A 19,915-nucleotide genomic window follows, 5' to 3' on the forward strand; every position below is an offset into this window, starting at 1 on the left:
ATCTGTTTCCCTCGTTTTCTTTGCACATTTAGTACACATCCATCGTGGGGGATCGGCCAAGAATTGGGCAATGTGCACAAAATGAGGCTTGGAAAAAGTACTTACTGGTGAAATGTGTTATTGCATTGTGGGACTTTTCGGATACCTCAGTGGATTGAATCGAAAAATAAAATTACTTTTTAGGAAGGTGGGCAATGAGGGTAGAGAATGAAGCCTTTCATAGCATTGTAAACATTCCAGTGGCAGTACCTCAGTGGGGTAGTGCCAAAGGCAAGCAGGGTCAGTATAATGCAGATTCCTTTTGCTCACCTCTATTATCCGTTTACAGTTGGCAGATAATGGTATTAGTGTAGGCAGGGCACTGCATGGACCATTGATAAATTGGGGAAAGGTTTGAATCTTAAGTTAACCCTGCCCAGGACTAAGTAGTGCTGAGGCCAAGCTTATTTATAGGGACATTGGGAATTTTCTGAATTGCAAAAATTGTCAAGTAAATGCGATTCACTGGAATATACACAAAGCGTATTCTACCAAACCGTACCTGTGCAAATGGAAAATTGGCTCTGGAATGTGGCAGCGTAGCCTTGGTAACGTAACGGTAAGTTCGTGTTCAGCAGAATTTGCAGCTTCACGAGAAAAGTCAGTGGTGGTAGAATGTAAGGCCTGGTTTAGAAGACTTGTTCAGCATCATTGATTTCAGAAAGCCAGCTGTAGCAATAAAAGGAGTTGGGAAAAGGACAGACTATGAGGCCACTGGCGTGTATTTCTCTCACCTCATTAAAATGAGGCATAATTACTGCAGGATTATTAGACAAAAAACTTAAAGCACCTTGGAACAAACAAGGAAACGTCTTCCCCATATGCTAAACTTTGTTACTGCTTACTGGCAGTTCAACTATAGACTGTCATCACTGCATTCCTGCCAACGATTTTATCGTAAAATGCCACATTTTTTGCGCTCTTTTAGGACTTGTATTGACACTGTTATTTTCAGATATTCCATTTGTGTATAGTTAAGGACAAAGCCAATTCCAAAAGAAGAAACTTCCTGAGTGATCTTATGGCCCATTTTTTTGAACCCTTCTATTATACAGACCAACTCGTAGAACCAAACCGAATTTTCACTGAATATTCTCCCTTCTCTTTTGGTGATCTCCGTGATACGAATCTCGCGGGGTCGCATGAAATATTCTTATCACCTGAAATTCGTATCGTCAAAACATACACAAAATCAAGAAACAATGAATTTATTTTTACCAGAAAAGATTCCAGATAATGGAACACCATTGATACCTTCCTGGCTGCTACGTTGCGTTTTCGCGGTCCCGACCTAAATCTCATCGACTTCCACGTACAGTCGAATCTTGATAATTCGAACTCGAAGGGGCTCGAAACTTTGGTTGAATTAAAAGGACGTATTTTTTAATTATTCGTTCACGATGCACGAACTGTGCGAGTCTTGAAATATCGCGGCGCGCAAGGGCATAGCGAGCGAGGGCCACGAAACTGCTGATGCCGGCCAACGCTGGCTTCTCGATAACGGCAGAAGACGAAACTTCAGGGTGCGGGCGACGGCGCCGCCCGCAATTGCAAGCTTTTTTTCCTTTACTCTATGGCGGTGCTGGAGCAATGCCGGTCGGAGGCGCCACCACGTAATTTGGCACGCTGCTGAGAGCATTGTCGGTGCATGGTATGTTCGAATTAACCGTCGCAAATTGATTTCGCGATCGATTTAGCGGTCGTTTTTACTCAGCCGCGTGACGTAGCCGGTGTCTGTGCCGGTCGCTCCGCTGTTGATCACGCGTTCGTATGATCCGCAGCGGCACGGCAACGCGTTCGGAACAGCCAATTTTTTTCGCATTGTGAGCAATGTATTTCGGCCGGGGAATGTTACGAATTCGTACCAGCCGGGATCGTATCAGCGGGGTTTTACTGTATTTCAAAGCTAGAAAACAAAAAGAAGATAGAAGCGGAACTTTTGCTGTATAGGGTGAGCATCGTTGCACATCGCGGTAAAGCTGGACGTGCGCACCTGTCAGTAATGATGACTGGCCGACGGCGCGCACTATAACTTCAGTTATGCTTTGGCCACGTTCTCCGATGTTTGCGTTTCATTTCACACCGGTAGTACACCTGTGAGCAAAGGTATGCGAACCACAGGCTTGCCGGGGAAAAAAAATTATTCTTATTTAGGCACACAAACTGAACTTGACAAGTGCACCAGAAGTTAGTGATTTCAGTCGGGATTGCAGTCCTCAAATTCAAATTATGTGCATTCATAGGCAGGTCAGCATGCTCACCATTTCAAGCTGTTTCAAAACCCACACTGGGTGCCAATGCTCTAGATATTTTTCTTACTACAGCATCTGAAACTATAGGTCTCATGGAATACGTGGATGGATCCAGCGACCATTATTTGCTCCAAGTAACATTGAACACTATGCCTCCCATTACCGGTATTACAACAAAGGTAATTGTAACGCATAAATAACAGAACTTGAGATATTTTTTTAGAACACGATGTGGCCATCATTTTACACTAGATGTTGAGAACTGGTTATTGTTAAAAAAATGCGTGCTTTCTTTGCCATGTACCACTCATTACAATAATGAACAATTATTGACCCTTGGTTTACGTACAAGACTCCAGTGCATGAGGGAAAGAAAAAATGCCTGTACAGTAAAGCTATGCAAGCTTCCACAACTTCTGCATGGCAGAATAACAACTTATCTTGAAACGTATTTCTCTGCATTGGACATATTTTTATAATAATCTTCCTGACTTGCTCAAAAACAATCCAGCCATGTTTTGAAAAGTAATAAGACCTAGTACTAAATCTATTGCATTTATTTTTTAATTCAGTATTTAAGTAAGAGAACAATTAAAGCTTACCTTGTTTTCCTGAACTCAACTACGTACCAGTATATGGAACCAATCGAAATCGCACTAGAAGGCGTTTCTTTCATAAACAACCTTAAGCTGTCTTCATTATGTAGCATAGATGGTATAAATTCAGTGTTTTTAAGGAATACTGTAATGGTATCAAGCATAATTCTGGTTCACATTTTAGGCAGTCACTGGTGTTCTTCCCACAGGCTGGAAGGTAGCAAAAGTTGTACCAGTATTTAAAAATGGCAACAAAACCTCGTGTGAAAATTGCCGTCCCGTCTGCTTGACATGCAGTTGCTGCAAGATGCTGGAGCATATCATTGTTTCTCAAATTTAGAGGCACCTCAGTACTAACAAATTATTAGGTGCGAAGCACCTTATGCGCCCGGGCTGTCGGCGTCTCCTGTCGTAGTCACGGTAAGCAAGCTGCTCGTGCCACTGCTCCCGCGTTTATCGTCGTCGTCTTCCAAAGCAAGCGGCTCGTGCTTGTGCTCGGCACGTGCTTGTGACACTGCTCCCGCGTTCGTCGTGTTTCACAGCTGGCTGCGTTGCCGCTCATCATTCCAGCGTAGAATTTCACTTCTCTTCTGTCGTCGTAATGGGGAGGCCACTTTACGGGGTTCGGAGCCATTGCGTAAGGCAGTATGAACCCATGAGCGGTGCATCACTGCATGCTTCGCACTATATAGTATACCCAGATTTCACCTTACTGGAGCTGCATTTCGCTCAGTGGGTCATTTGACATTTGCGCATAAAATTTAATTTACCGCTCAAACCGAGCCTACGACTGAACTCGTGCTAATTGTAATAACTAATAAAAACTGAAACAGAAGAAAGGGCGTCCATAATGGCCAAATTGCTGAAGGAGTTAATGAAAACAATGATGGTTTCGCTAATACTTCATGGTAAAAGACATCAAGCTTGTCGTAAAATAATACTAGTGACGGCTTTTTTTTTTTTTTTTCATAATTGGCATGCTTTTAGGAAGGGCTTTCATGTGAAACCCAGTTATTTGAATTAGTGACAGATTTGCACGCTAACAGGAGCAATAATCTACAAACTGACTGCCTTTTTCCTTGATTTTTCCAAGGCGTTAGATTGCGTTGCACACTGTCGCCTAATAGACTCTTGGTTCTTAAATTGGAATGTCTTACTTTGTCATGGCTCCATAAATTTCTTTGCTATCGTCAGCAGTTTATTGTTGTAAATAACTTCTCTTCCTCTTTAATTGACATATCTTCTTGTGTGCCACACTGTAGCGTCCTCGGCTCCTTACTCTTTCTAATCCTTATTAACGACCTGCCACACAACCCAACTTCTAGTATGAGAACATTTGCCAACTGCATAATATATCTCTCAATTTTAAGCACACATAACCATCTGGCACCTCAAACAGGCCTCGAACATGTTAATAGTTGGTGCAGTAAATGGTTAATGGCATTAAATATTTCTAAATGTTAAGTAATGTCGTTTACCCGAAAACCTGTTATTTCGCAGTATTCTTATCACATTAAATTTTATCAGTGACCATATAATATAGCTAGTACCTAGGCATTTTTTTCACACCGAATCTTTCTTGGTTCAATCACATAATTTCGATTTCAGACAACACATCCAAATCACTAGGATACTTGCGACACAAATTAAAAAATGCCCCTTCCAGCAAGCTGGCTTATCAAACTCTCGTTTGTCCTCAGCTTGAGTATGCTGCTTCTTGGTCACTTCACCAAAAATATTTAATTGAAATGCTAGAACGAATTCAAAATAGAGCTTGTCACTCCATTTTAAACAATTGCAGCTATCAGTCCAGGATAACACAAATCAAACTGAAACTTTCATTGCAGTTTTTGAACACGCACAGTGACATTGCCCTGTTATCACTGTTTCACAAATGAATTCATTCCACTCGAACAACACTAGCATGCCTGAAACGACCCTGCTCCACGTCACACAGGCTTCACAGTCATTTACGCTATGCCCGCATCTATGGATCAACACTTGCATTCGATTACTCTGCACTTCCACATGCTGTCCGGTTGTGGAATTCTCTCTTGGACAGCATCACGTGCCAGTCGCACATGACACATTCCGCGATGCCCTAGCCAGTTATCTTGGTGATAAAAGTGTCTGTTCGTTGTATAACGTGGTGTTATTGCAAAACGAAGTGATTTGTTTTCTCATTTATTGCATATGCAGTGTTTCTTTTTTTATTCTCCGTTTTAAACATTTTTTTCCCTTTTTGAATAGGCGTGTAGATAGAAGGTATTTAGTGCGATTATTAACATGTATGTATTACAAAGGTTTAACCTTTGCCAGTGTTGCATATACTTGCGATTTCTTTTTTTAGATTTTTGTTGTTGTTGCTTCTTTTCGATGTATGTCAGACATTCAATGTATATTAGTACTGTCCCCCTTACTCAATGCCCCCCCTGAGGCCTGTAAAGTATCTTGAAGTAAATAAATATCTAAAAGCGGGCGTCCGGCGGATGCCCCATCTCCAATACAGTGCATGGACAATGGGACATGATTCGGATGTCCTATGGATGAAGTGTTTTCATTGTTTGAGTACCGACCAGTGTGAGTACACGAGTGCAAGTGAGTAGAGAGCCTGCAAAAATTTTGGCGAGTGAGTATATATCCGCCTATTGTGCCAACCTATGTGGGCTCTACTGGTGAGAACGCCATTCTCCAAGCTCTACAGGGGCTGCCCTTGCAGCAGTGATTTATACACATATTTCAGCACCTTTCCAAACACCTATGCCTACCGCTATCCTTTTGGTTAGAATGATAGCAAAGTTTATTTAGCTAGAATGTATTATTGACAATACCCATGCAACCAGTGGCGTAGCCAGACATTTTTTGGGGAGGGGCACCCACTTAAGCCGGGACGGAGAGTGGGTTGAATATTGCATGCATGTGGTTGCCTCTCAACTAATGCCTAGAAGGTAAATTTGTTAATTTTGCAGCTGTACAGTGTTGCATACAACAGCCACAAAACTGCTTCTAAAGTGGCGGTTGGGAAGCATTTGTGTAGTGCTTATTTGTAGAAGCCATACAAAGATCATAATTAGGACTGCCTGTTATGGCTTGTGGCTTAAGTGCACGAATTGCACTAATATACAAAATGCATAAAGCACGTGAAGAAAAAGCTGCAATGCTTTGTGTGCCCTGCTAACATAAACACGTTCGGCGCGTAGAGATAACGCAGAGATTTCGATCGGGATGGGGGGGGGGGGGGGGGGGTCACGTGTGCCCGGTGTACCACACACTGGCTACGCCACTGCATACAACCCTATTTGAAATGCTGGCTGCAGCTGATTTCCTGGATATTCCAGGTTATGAAAATAAAACGCTTTGTCTGTCGGGCAGTTACTAAGATTGAAGTGCACTACAATATACAGTAAGGCTGGAGTGAGCGTTTATTCGTTTATGAAGGCGAAGCTAGAAGCACAGAACACCTATGTAAAGTCCCAAAGTTATTGGAAAGTTGCGTTTTAGTCCCAGCGAAAGCTTTTTAGCAGAGGACGCCTTTTAGTACTCTTAAAAAGCGCGCCATTACGACCCCAAAGTAGAAATTCACATGAGGTAAGACAAGATTTGGAATGGAAATAATGTCAAACGATATTTGCTAAACAAATATTTAAGCTTCTAGATGTACTGTACGCGACGTCGGGGATTTGTTTTGTTTGGTTTAATTACAGCTGTTTAATATCATCATCAATAGTTAAGAAAACGTCATGGTGGACAGGAAAGTCGTAAAAATCCATAGAGGAAGAAATACATTAGTTATTCCGGCTTTCGAGGTGAAAACAGGTGCACGTGCACTGGCCTTTATTGGTTCTTTATTTTATGGTCTGGCGTCCTAGCGTTGCTAACATTACGGACCGGTTTCAGCTAGTGCAGCTAGCCGTGGCTAGCCGTGCCACCATTGGTGCCGTCTCGTCTGGCGATCCCTCAAAAGACCGTCTCGTTCTCTGCTTCGGGATGCAGTCTGTAGCTACGAATGCTGCGTGCAAGAGAACTGTTTCTTACATGGAAGGATACACTAGGACGACACTGTCGACTCTAGCAGCAGGTTCTTTGTCCTATTGTGTTGTTCACATAGGCCAGCAGATGTTTCGAGTGCAGTACGGAAAGAAGTACCAAGTATTAGTCCCAGCTCTCATCGGTGCCACTGTTGCTGCCTACACGACGGCGACGAAAATCAGGGAATATAAACTGCTATGACCTGGTGCAGTAGGTAGTTTCAACAGCCGCCTGTGGACGCCTCACTCGTGATCATCGCTTCAGCACGCCCGGCATGAAGTAGAACGTGGAAATTTTCAAAGACCCCTGTCAATGTCTGCACATGCAAATATTTGAACGCACGTACAAAGGTTCTCGTTTATTGCATTCAGTCACTTCACACAGTTGTAGCTTTCATGTGGAATGTCTAATGAGGAGGCCGAGTTGTTGGTGTGGTTTGGCTAATGTTGTGCTTCCAACGATGACCTGCGGGAACAGAATGTAAACATTAAAGCGTCGGGAAACTGACTTAATTACGCACATTGGTGTCTAAATTGGAGACATTGCTGGGTGGGACAGTGAAAAAAAAAAAAAAAAAAAAAAAAAAAAAAAACACCACACACACATTATCCAATTAACTCCTGCATAGACCGACGTGGTTGGTGGCCTACACGCTACGGTTACTATGGACTAGAGCAACCTTGCTCAATGTTATAAGGCATTCACACAGGGGATCGCCAATAGGTAGCAGTCTGGCTTGTCATACCTCAATTTATTGCTATGTTGTACAACTGTGATATCATCCAGTGCATGGAAGTATGTTTAGGTACTTCATTATCAATCAATCAATCTTTATTAATGCAACAATAAGGGAATTCAATTCAACTGAATATACAGGAGGAGGTCCCATGGTTACAAACCGCAGGCGGGACCTCCTATGTTAATAGATTAGAAAACTAACGAAGCGAATATATAATAAACAATTTCAAAATGTTACTCGCAACAAAAGACAACGTGGAATATTTCAGTGATTACATAGAAAAACGTAATGAAAAACAGAGAGTAAAGAGAGTTAATGGAAAGCATCAGTTATACATTGAATAAAAACATTTTTAGCTTTTGCCTAAATACATGAATAGGCATTACTTCTTTGAGTACAGATGGGAGTGAGTTCCACAATGAAAGGGATGAGAAAACAATGCTCATTTTTCCATAATTAGTACGTATTCTGGGCAGCAGAAGGTTATTATGGATCGCAAATCTAGTTCTGTTTGTATTAGATAACATGACGGAAGGGAAAATATCGATTATGAGCATGCGATGGAAAACCTTAAAAAACAAAACACACGTACTGTAAATATATAGTTCAGAGATAGTTATGTTTCTATAATCTGCATAAGTTACAAGGTCTCTCACAGAATTTGCAGTTATTTAATTCTGGTATGTATGAACCCTCAAGCAACTAATAGATAACCCTGCTGTCTAAATATTAGGTGTGCATACCTGCTGTGGCAATTTTCTTGATGATGTGATATCATTCACAAGCTTTACTTCAGAAGCAGTTACACCACCAATAATGAAGACAATAAGCACTGGACTATCCTTTGGCAGTGGCTTGCTTGTGCTTCTGAAAAGTCTGCATGTGCAAGAATGCATTTAGTAAAAGGCATATCAAACACACAGATATGAACAATGGCTTTAATTGGCAGTGTGTTGTTGCATTCCAACATGTTGCACACACTTCCCATGCCACGAACCACATTTAACCCTTGAGGTGCTAGGTGTTTTTCCGAACTGCTACAAATTCAATTTATAAGTAACACCATTAGCACACTTTATAAATTCAAATGTTATTTATTGGGGATATGTTGTTAAACACTGAACAAATTTTGAAATCTGAGAATTAAATGGCGTCGCGCTGCTAAGCATGAGGTCCCGGGAACAAATTCCGGCCGCGGCAGCTGCATTTCGATGGAGGCGAAATGCAAAAACGCCCGTGTCCAATGCATTGGGGGCACGTTAAATATCCCCGGGTGGTCGAAATAAATCCAGAGTCCCCCACTACAGCGTGCCTCATAATCAAATCGTGGTTTTTGGCATGTAAAACCCCAGAATTCATTCGAAAACACACAGGCTCATTGCACCAGTGTGCCATGTCAGAGAGAGGGGGAGAGAGAGAGAGAGAGAGATGCAAGTAATACAGGCAATCAAGCTTTGTCGCACCATCTGTTGTATAAAAACACCTACCATAAAATTTTACTTTAATAACAATTTCTGAGTAGATGGCGCAACCACTGTGTTTCACATTTACGAATCTTCTTTGGCACAGTCGGGAGTGTGAATCGGCAGCCAGACAAGTATACTCTGGCATGGCACTTAAAGGATTAAAAAATGCTGCAGTTCATCACTTTTTGGAGGTGAATTGGTGCCTAAATAGCAGTAATGGAAAATTAGTCTACATTGTAATGAAAGCTACTATGCCTTGGTGCAGTAATTAAACCATGGACTGAACTAATTTGCAATCAGCAAGCAAGAACATGAGATGGATGAGGCAGGATTTGGGTGCTTCAGCAGGTACATTGCAAAAAAATCTGAAGCATTGAAAAAACTTGCTAAGCTAAGGCGCATGTCAACACACAAAAGTGAATGCCATTAATTGGCATTGTGTTGTTGCATGCGCTCTTGTTCAAAATGTCAGACACACTTCCCATGCCAAGAATTGCATTTAACCCTTTGGGTGCCAGGTGTTTTTACGGCATACGTGGCACTAATGCTTTGATGAATCGAGGAAAACAGTGACAAGATATTTTAAGCACAGCAAGCACACACATGGGTAGAAAGGCATGTGCAATGTTCACTGCAGCCAATTCTCGCCAAAAGTTTTAGCACAACTGCTGCTGATCCTCCACACTCCAGTTCAGTGCTCACTGAGCAGTTAGCCCCCTCTGTACACTAGGATGCTCTGTTAGCAGCGGAACAGTAAGTTGTAGCTTACAGGAACACCTTTCAACATGAAAAGCATCTCAAGTACATTTTCTGACCAAATGCCAACAATATGCAACCTTTCAGCTGCTGCTTTCTTGCTCCCAGAGTACGAGGTGGTGACAGCAGTTTTCTTTGTTCTTCAACTCAACTGCAATTCATGAAACCTAAATCAAGCAGCACTGATTTGATGACAATTCGAACTGGCCATGCACAAACAGCCAATGAGCATGCAGATTGATGCTCATTTATGCACACAAGGGGATGGGGGCTAGGGTGCAATGCCCCCCACTCTCCACACACACCCTACCCAAAGCCTACTGAAAGAGGTGCAGATTCGCCTCAGTGTCTGGTCTACTGTAGAACTTGCTGATGAGTATGAGAGGCAGGTAACTTGGAACAGTGTCATGTGTTGAAGTTGTGGGTACTGAAGATTAAGTGCCAAGTTTGCAATTTCATGATGAAATGTTCAGGAATGGCACCATTTGAGACACTTGGCAACGTTGTAGCTAGTTAGTGTGCCGCTAAACTGAGCTTGCAAAAGTGCTGTGAAGTGGGGATGTGGGGGAGCTGAGGAACATTGAGCCCTCCTTCCCGCCCTACTCGATGTGTGCATGGAGAACAGCAAGACGCCCTACAAGCGGTAGCAGACGCTGTCACCGAATACGCCAAAGAGGGCAGCCAATGCTCCGCAGAAAAATCCGAGCTCCTCATCCTCAAAAAGAAATCCAGAAGAGAGAGCCCAGGTAGAGAGGCCATAGAAATACACCTCAACAAAAAACCTATACCCAGAGTCGAAACACTCTACATATATTGGGTGTTTACATGCAAGATAATGGTAACAATAACCACACTATAAATGCACTAAGACAAACTGCCTACAGTGTAGCTCGCATGATCAATAGAGTCACCAGTCGTAGACCTTGGCATGAGGGAAGAAGACCTACTACGCTTGACTCGGGCCCTTATCGTCAGTAGAGTCACGTACGCGACACTTTATCTCAACCTAACATAACAGAAAACGCCCAAATAAATGTGTTACTGCGGAAAGCATACAAACAAGCCCTTGGCCTTCCTCTAGGCACAGGAACAACGAAACTTTTATCCCTGGGCATCCACAACACCTTAGAAGAACAGATTGAAGCACACCAACATGCGTAAATCGCACGCCTCAACATCACTAGAACAGGCAGAGCAACTCTTCGAAGGTTGCAATACCCCGTGTCGGCAACCAACAGTCAACAAGTACTCCTCAAGTCCCTACATGAGCAAATAATGGTGGCCCCTATTCCGTGTAACATGCACCCGGAATATCATTTGGGCAGGAGCAAAGCACGAGCGAAAACAATAGAAAAAAGATATGGCACTCTCTCCACAGCTTGCTGGGCAGATGCGGCCATGTACCCGAATGGGGAGGGCATGGTAATCAGTAGAGGCCGGATCTCTAGGCATTAAAAAAGCGCGATTTAGGCGCCAAAAATAGGCAGGCAAAGCAACGTTTTAGGCCTCCAACGTCGCAAATATAGGCACAAGAAATTTTTACATATATGCAAATAATTTCAAACGAAGACATGCGCGACCTGTATCTACGACAGGAAAACAAGAAATGTTATTGTTTATGATGGCACAAAGGCGCTAACAGTTGAACATAGCCGTGTAATTGTCCCATACAACTGCTGGCCTAATGACGATCAATTGACTTAATTCAACTGGTCATATGCTCATATTCATGTTCAACAGCCACTGTACTCGAGCATTGTATATGGTGAAACAGGTATGAAAAAGAATACTTGAAAGCTGGGAATACTGATTAAAAAAAGCGCTACTTTGTGTCTGCCTGACGCAATTAAATTAAGACACAACAAAAACAGACAAATAATAAATGCAAGAGAGACTACAATTTATTAAGAAATTAACATGTTCTTACATGAGGACTGTTAGGTAGAACTCTGGCAATTTTCTCATATACAATGACATTATCGGAACTGTACAGGAAAAACGCCCCAACACTGCCAAGTACACTTCCGCCCATTTGAAGTGCACGTGTTTGAAGAAATTTGTTTGGAGAGCACGCGGAACGTAGTCTAAGAATCACTGTGAAGATTGTGGAAACAATTGAAACTACAACCATATCCAGATTTTTGGAATCAAAATTGTTCCTCTTGTCACTGAGAATGATCTTGTACGCTGAGAAGGAACGCTCGATGGCAGTGAACACATGAAAAAGTAAATCACAAACAAAACAAAAGCCACGTGCACATTACATTTTTTTCTTTCTTCTTTTGCTCTTTACTCTCCTTTCCCCTGATGGCTCTCCGCAGTTTCGCATTCGCCAACCGCGGCGTGTCCCATTTCACAGCTGCTAGGGGTTGTTTTCCGAAAGTTGCTTGAACTAGATGACTAGGATGAACCCCATAGAGTTCCGAACAGTCAATGTTGCCCGGTAACATGAATAATGATCTCTAACTGCACTCGAAAGCGAAACTTCAGGCTAAATAGTGTTCATATAGGCGCCGATATTGAAAATAGGCATTTATAGGCATTTATGGGCACTATAAAAACACTATAAAAGCCCTTCTTAATGTCTAATTCATGCTCATATATCAAAATGGGGCGATAGGAGCGCAAGAAACAAAAAAGGCATTTGCCTAAAATCCGGTCTCTAGTAATCAGTGTGGCAGGACACAGACAGCAGGAACTGGTATCCACGTCCGTTGGTACGCAGAACGTCGCCGCAGCAGAAGAGGCCGCCATTGTCCTTGCCATCTCAGCATCGAGACAAGATGATGAAATATATATTCTTCCAGATTGTCAGTCAGCATGTCGAGCCTACGTTAACGGCCATCTACATAAAGTAGCATGTCATATTCTCAACCGCCTCAACGAAATACCCCGCAGCACGATAATCTGGACACTGGGACGCGAAGCCGTCAGCGGAAACCATCGTGCACACACGATAGCCCGAGGTCACTGCAACCAGGCACTGCAAGAGATGCCAGAAGACCCCAGTCCACACTTACTACACACTTGCTATGAGATACTTCAGCACTACCGCCTTTCGAGAAGAACGATGCCGCCACCGCACCCATCCCTAACCAGAGCTGAAGCGACGGCCTGGAGACAACTCCAAACTAACACCTATCCTCACCTCACGCTCCTCCATGCGATGTAACCCACCCTTTATCAGCCCCTTTGTCCTTTCTGTACAGAGCGAGCTACCCTTTACCATACCACCTGGGCATGCCAAAAAATCCCCAATAACTCCCCCAACCGAAACGCAACGCACGAGCAGTGGGAGATGGTGTTGACCAGCTTGGCACTGGAGTATCAGCGAAAGCTGATCGCCAGAGCCGAAAGTGCTGCCACTGCCGCTGGGGCCCTGGACTGAAGGCTCCACCCCTCTCCGTGCCCCATCAAAATAAAGTTTTGTCTCTCTCTCTTTCTCTCTCTATGCTCATTTGTTCAAATCAACATTGAAACAACCCATATGACAAGAGTATGACGTCAAGATGACATATATATTGCATTTGGTCATGGTTTCTCACAAAATTTTTTTTCTACAGACAGTGTGTCCCGACTGTGTCTTGCGCTTTGTGCTTGATAGAAGGCAGACTCAAATAATGTATGCCAGCAATTTGCTTAAGCGTATGCAAAAGGAACCTTAGTATATCAGAGTAATAGCTTTGGTGTTATTGCCCAGGTGTATAATCCAAGCTTTTTTGCAAGCACAGCCAGCAGCATCTGACAATTTTGGGTCACCTATTTCTAAAGATTCCCTATTAGTGATGGTTGATGGTACTCCAAGGGTCTCCAAACTGAAGTTTGCAAGCCAGGCAGAGCAGATCGGGCCCATGGACACTTTGGTACCGGCCCCTAACCAGCTGCAGCTACTGTGCTGGCACCTGTCCTGCTTCTAATATGTACAGTGACCGTGAACACCAGCTGTGCAGTCCTGTCATCACCCTGGTAGCTTTTGAAAGTAAAGTTCATTATTCACGGTAATGATCAGGAACTGTACTATTCATCTCCATGTTTTTCAGCCACAGCACAAATTCTCAGCCCTCATGAGCCCTTCGCCTTCTGTGTACAGGTCGGGGGCCATATTCTCGGAAGGTCACATTGGGTGTATTGTTTTTATCCTGGGATAATGGGCTGCACCAATGTGCGTGATGAGAAAAAATTGCGAACCGGCACTCCGCTTGTCAGTGATACTCTCGCACTGTGCAGATGTCAGTTCCAATGACAAGACAGGCAGCACAGGCACTATGTGAGTGAATCCCTGTTGCAACAGAAAGGCACCATGATAAGAAAAAGTAATGCCAAAATTATTGAATGTGGTCATACAGGTTACAGGTTAAATTCCTGGCTGTATAAAGGCTACGTTCCATAAAGGTAAAATGTAAAAACACTCGTGCTCCAAAAATTAGGAGCACATTAAAGAAGCCTTGAAGGTAAAAATTGATCCAGGGCCTTACACTATTGCGTGTCATTTGTCACTGTGCAGATTTGGGATGTTTAATCCCATCAGTTTAATTTAGCTCCTGGTAACATAAAGCTTGAGATATATAAGCTGCAGTCAAGTTATGCACAAACATCAGTACGGCACCATTAACATGTTCCCAGAGCATTTGAGAGGTGTCCGCATTGCAGTTATAGCCAGGGATCATCTGTGCAAGCTAATGGCTGTATAGTAATGAAATGCATAACTAGCACCAGTCAAGATATGGTAGGCATGCAGAACAAAACAAGCCCTTGATTTCACAGAGCACAAAAGTGCACACATACTGTGGCAAACTCCTGCAGCTTTGTCTTATATCTATGCCTTACTTCAGTTGCTTGGTGTCAAAGCAAGTGGCCATCCTATAGTTTCATTTTAGCTTTCACCACAATGACAAAAAGCAAGCCAGAGAGGCTAAAAAGAAAGCTCGCCAGTGGCGGTTCTGTGACTGGTCAAGCTATTCTGCACACATGGACTGATTTTGCGAATACTTCGTCAAGCATGGCTTGGCTTTAATTTCACAGTAACGGGTGCTTCCGTGGTGACTAAATTTAATTATTAAAAATAGGGGATTCAAAACCCAATGGCAGTTTTTGTTGGACGAGGTTCATAACAAGGACAGACGAAAGAAAGATAACTGATAATTTAGCAGCCTAATTAGCAAAGGTTTGCCAATTAAGTTTGTAATGAACATTGTTATGTCACCAAAATATTGCCAATCAAACATTTGTAGTAATGGCAAGCTCATAAAAATCTGCTTCTAAAATGGATAAAAATCACTTATTTAAAGCATGCCGACACAAAGCGTTCTGTGCCTTTTTGAGTGCAAAACAAACCGAGCGTGTCAGGAGCAGGTGTGATCATGGCTTAAGGTTATGTCGTGATGTGTAGAACATGTGACATCCCATGGCATGCCAGCCAGAGTGCCAAGCTGATTTGCACAAGGCTTCTTGACTGGCGGCTCGCATTTGGTTTATGCTTGTCACCCAAAACAAGAAAACGAACAGTCATTGGCGATGGTTGACAGTGAATTCAGATGGCTACACTGAGGGCCTGTTTTGTTGCCAACAGCATGTAGACATTGCAAGGTTTTCTTGATTTTGTTTTGTGGCATAACTTTTGCCATAATTTGACATAGTAATATTAAGGTGTGGTCACATGCACTCATGATACGCTCGGCTTGTTTTGCATGCAAAATGGGTCAGCATGCTTTAAGAAAGGACTTTTTATCTGTTTTAGAAGCCAATTTGTGATGAGCTTGCTGTTAGCCACAGATGTCCGATTGGCGTTGATGGCCTAACATAATTAAATGTTAATTAGCAAATCTTAGATAATTCAGTTACTAAATTATCTGTCGGGGAGTTTTATTTTGTCTATCTTTGTTGCAAATCTTGGCCAGCAAAAAGTAGCATTGTCTTGAATCCCCTATATTTAATGATTTTATGACAGTGATCGCTTAAACACCTGGTACAATGGAAAGGCTTCATGCAAGCTCACTGCTTCCCTAGTTTCTCTGGAAACCTTCATATAGTAGACATCCTTTTCTGATAGTGGAATATCTGGCTGCACACCTTGAACTGATGAACTCCCAGAGCAAGATTTTGAATATGATATTTCAGACAAGTACTTCCCTAGATTTGACATTACGTGGGATTGTGTAGTTGCAAGTAGGTGGCAGGACAGAACCTGCGTGTGATTGGCCCATTGCCAGCTTTCGATAATCAACGCAAAATCGTATGGTGCCATCTTTTTTCTTAACTAGGACGACTGGTGATGCCCAGGGACTACTAGAAGGCTGGATGACACTGCGTTTGAGCACATCGTTCACCTGGTCACCGATAACGTGTCTTTCGCTCGCCGATACTCGGTACGGGCGCTGCCGAATGGGTGCATGGCGTCCGATGTTGATAGTAGCCAAGAGTTCGACGAAAGCTCGTCTGGTCAGGTAGCATGTTGGGCTCCGCAGCAAAGTTGTCAACGTGAAGGACTGCTTACAAGACGAAAAGTTCCCGGGGGTAATCTATAAGATCCCGTGCCAAGACTGCAACTTTTGTTATATTGGCGAAACAGGAAACTTCATTCGACGACTGAAAGAGCACAAGCGCGATGTTCAAAATCACCGCCACGTGTACAACGCACTGGTGGAGCATGTGCACAAGAGTCAGCATTTTATCGCTTGGGAAAATGCTGCAATCATGGCTAAAGAGAAAAATCCGACAACGAGACTGCTGCTAGAATCTCTGCTGATACAGACGACGCCAGATACCGTTAACAGGACAGATGGAAACATGCCTCAAGTTTATGCCCGTTCATTACATCATATACTGCATATTTAACTGGACAACGATGCTACGTCCGCTGCATTGTGAACAAGGAACCTGTACAGGCTCCGAAATGTCAAAACACTTTTTTGACTTGGTCAGTGACCGTAATTTTCATTAACCCGATGTTGATAGTGTGTGAAACAGTCGTTGTGCGGCCGGGTGACGTTGCTTGACAGTCAAAAGAGGAAGAGAAGCCTTGGAGCAAGTGAAGAAGTTCGGCTCACTGTGTCGTCATTAGGTCACTGGCAATAGACGGCATAAAAGAACGCGGCAGTGACTGAGGAGGATATTCTTCGAGTGCGGCAAGATAAGCGGAGTCGTCCATTGTGGCAAAGATTGAAGGTGAAGCCAGTGGCTCTGCTCTCCCAAGGCTTTCACAGCGGCGTAAAGTAATTGGTTTGGCCAATGGGTTTGACACACACATCAGAGAGACGCCAGTGATGAACTCGAGAACAGTGAACGGCAGTGGTAGTGACTGGCGGTGAACTAAGAGTTCAGACGGCATGAAGAGTACTGTGCCGGCATCTACATAGGCATAAGATACACTGACAAGAGCAGAAGACTAGGCAGGTATAACGGTATCTTCGGAAACGGTGATTTTACAACAAGGGTTCTTGTTGGCATATCTGTCGAAAACGGAAACAGCTCAATTTCGGCACAGGCGCAGTCGACGATCGCATGATGTGCGGAGAGAAAGTCCCATCCTAATATGACGGCGTGAGAACATGATGGCAACACGATGAATTCGATGAGATAGAGAACCTCCTGAATGACAACACGAGTGGTGCAGGCACTGGATGGCTCGACGTGCTGCGCGTTGGCCATCTGAAGGGATAATCCAGAAAGCGGTGTCGTCACTTTTCCAATTTTGCGGCAAATACGGGCATCTATCGCTGAAAGTGCAGCGCCGGTGTCGAGAAGGGCTAGCGTCAATATTCTTTCTATTGCGACTTCAATAAAGTTTTTCGGGAAACTATGAGGCCTTATACATTTTGCTGACACCGCAGTTCTTGCCTCCTGAACTGCGATATTTAATTTTCCTGGTGCAGAGGGCTCCGCCGACGGTGCATGGGCGAAACGGAGCACCAGCGAGGAGATGGTGAACGGCGAGCGGAGAAGGCGGTCTCAGCGGCAGGAGGAGATTTATAGCTGTCTGAATAATTGTGGCGTTGTTGGAAACGTGGTGCATATGGGGCTGTATTCTGAAACATTCGCCTAGGCGAAATTTCTTTTTTCGCTTTCAGGCGTGCGCCGATTGGCTGTTTTAGCAAAATTGGATGAGCTGATTGGGTGGTTGAGCCCGACATCATTCAATTTTGCTCAACCAGCCAATCAGCGCGCACGCTGATTTCGCCTAGGCGAAATTTCGCCTAGGCGAACGTTTCAGAATACGGCCCATGGACGCATATTGTAGGAGACGTTCGGTGCAAGTAGGCGACAGTGACGTGCCACATGTCCAGCACGGCCACAATAAAAACAAATCGGACGGTTGTCTTACGTGTGCCAATGGTCTTGAGGTCGTGTATGCTGTACCACTGGTTGAGTGGAAGGGGATACAGGAGGGCGCAAAGGCGGGCAAAGTGGAACGTAGGTCTGCAGTCCAGGTCTCGCAGCGACTTTGGCGTACATCAGGGGAGCGGCAGTCAGAGCCTGATCGAACGAAGGCGGGACATGGTCGGCTACCTGCTCCTTGATGACACATTGCAGAGCGGGCGCCAATGGAGAACTCGACTGGCCGTGTGCAAGCGGCATCAGCGAAAGCTGACGAGCAACTTCTTCATGGACGAACTCCTTGATCTGTACTGATAGCGAAGTGTTATCCGGGGCAACAGCCAAGCTCGACATTGAAGTGGCCTGTGGAAGAGATTGGCGGGTGGCTACGCGTTGTTTGCGTAGTTCATCAAAGCTTTGGCAGAGACTGACGAGTTCTGACACTGTTGCCGGGTTTTTCGGCAGCAGCATCTGGCAGGCGTCGTCTTCAACGCCTTTTAAGATATGCCTGATCGTCTCGGCATCAGCCATTGCGGCGTCAACACGGTTGCAGAGGTCGACAACATCTTCTATGTAAATGTCTCCCTGCTCTGTTTCGCACGACCACGCAAACGTTGCTCGGCGCGAAGCTTGCGAACGGCGGGGCGCCCGAATACTTCCGTTATGCTAGCTTTGAAGGCCGCCCACGTCGTGAGATCACGTTCGTGGTTTCGGTGCCACACGCTGGCAGCACTGATCAAGTAAAACGACACGTAATTCCGCTTTTGGATGTCGTCCCAGTGGTTGTGGGTGCTCACCCGGTCTTAGTCAGCGAGCCAGTCTTCTATGTCATGATCTTCTGTACCACTGAAGATGGGTGGGTCGCGTTGACATAACGGGCCAGGGCAGACCAAGGTAGTCACCGGGCAGCGGGTTGTGGTTGTGGTGGTCCTTCTTCCGGCATAATGAAGACAGGCTGTAGTGTCCGGTTGCGAAGTTCCAGATATCCGTTTGTACTCAGCGCTTCCACCAATTGTAATGTGGGCTTATTTGGGTCATAGAGTGGCAGAGAGAAACGCAGCACCAACAGGTAGGGCATAGCCAGAGAGCGAACTGGGTACGAGCCACACGATGGCAACGGGGCTGCTCAGCGTGCCGATCTTCTTCCTCACACTAGTAGATGTTTGACCTTGGTCTCGGCATGGTGAATGGACAACGTGCAACTGACCCTGGGGCAATGCGAACTACACCAGCACTGCTAAAAAAAAAAAAGTTAAGTGCAGCGAGTCTGCAGGAAGTGTGCCAGCCTCAGCTCTCTAAAGAAGCAAAGGGGCAGCCTTCATGGTGAGCAGATGAGCATCCTGAAGCTATGAAACTATGAGCGAATGAAAAAGCTGAGATAATTATTACACAACAGAGAAGCCTAAATGACATTATACCGGGTGTTTTTTTTTTTTTTTTTGTTTTTTTTTAGAAGGTCCGAAATTTTTATAAATTGCCTGTGGCAGATAGCTCAATTCTAACCCTTGATCTAAATTACTCGATGAGGCGGCCACTACTTCTACGAGAAATCAAAATGCTTCAATAAGTAACTAACATAATTACGCTGATAAACTTTAATTAATTACTTTACGGCACATATTTCAATCTACGAATTATAGCCGGTGAGTTGGCAAGGTGTATCACTTGCAACAAGTTCTCTGGACTGCACCAGTTTAGAGATGCATATTAATTTTCAAAGTGTCC

The 19,915-nt window shown here is 44.1% G+C and overlaps 1 protein-coding gene across 4 annotated transcripts in view; it reads right to left on the reverse strand.

Annotated features, from left to right (window-relative positions):
* Nucleotides 1-7,259: 7,259 nt before the first annotated feature.
* Nucleotides 7,260-19,915, reverse strand: part of LOC119437039 (sec1 family domain-containing protein 2) — a 45,920-nt gene continuing 33,264 nt past the window's right edge. For all 4 annotated transcript variants that reach the window (XM_049660239.1, XM_049660238.1, XM_049660240.1 and 1 more), the window contains 2 exons: nucleotides 8,399-8,531; nucleotides 7,260-7,381 (listed from right to left, as the gene is read on the reverse strand). In XM_049660239.1, the coding sequence (XP_049516196.1) occupies nucleotides 7,310-7,381; nucleotides 8,399-8,531 (205 nt within the window). In that variant the 3' untranslated portion in view covers nucleotides 7,260-7,309. The remainder of the gene's footprint in view (nucleotides 7,382-8,398; nucleotides 8,532-19,915) is intronic.

This window comes from Dermacentor silvarum, chromosome 1, assembly GCF_013339745.2.
Source record: "Dermacentor silvarum isolate Dsil-2018 chromosome 1, BIME_Dsil_1.4, whole genome shotgun sequence".
In the NCBI taxonomy this organism is placed as follows: domain Eukaryota; kingdom Metazoa; phylum Arthropoda; class Arachnida; order Ixodida; family Ixodidae; genus Dermacentor; species Dermacentor silvarum.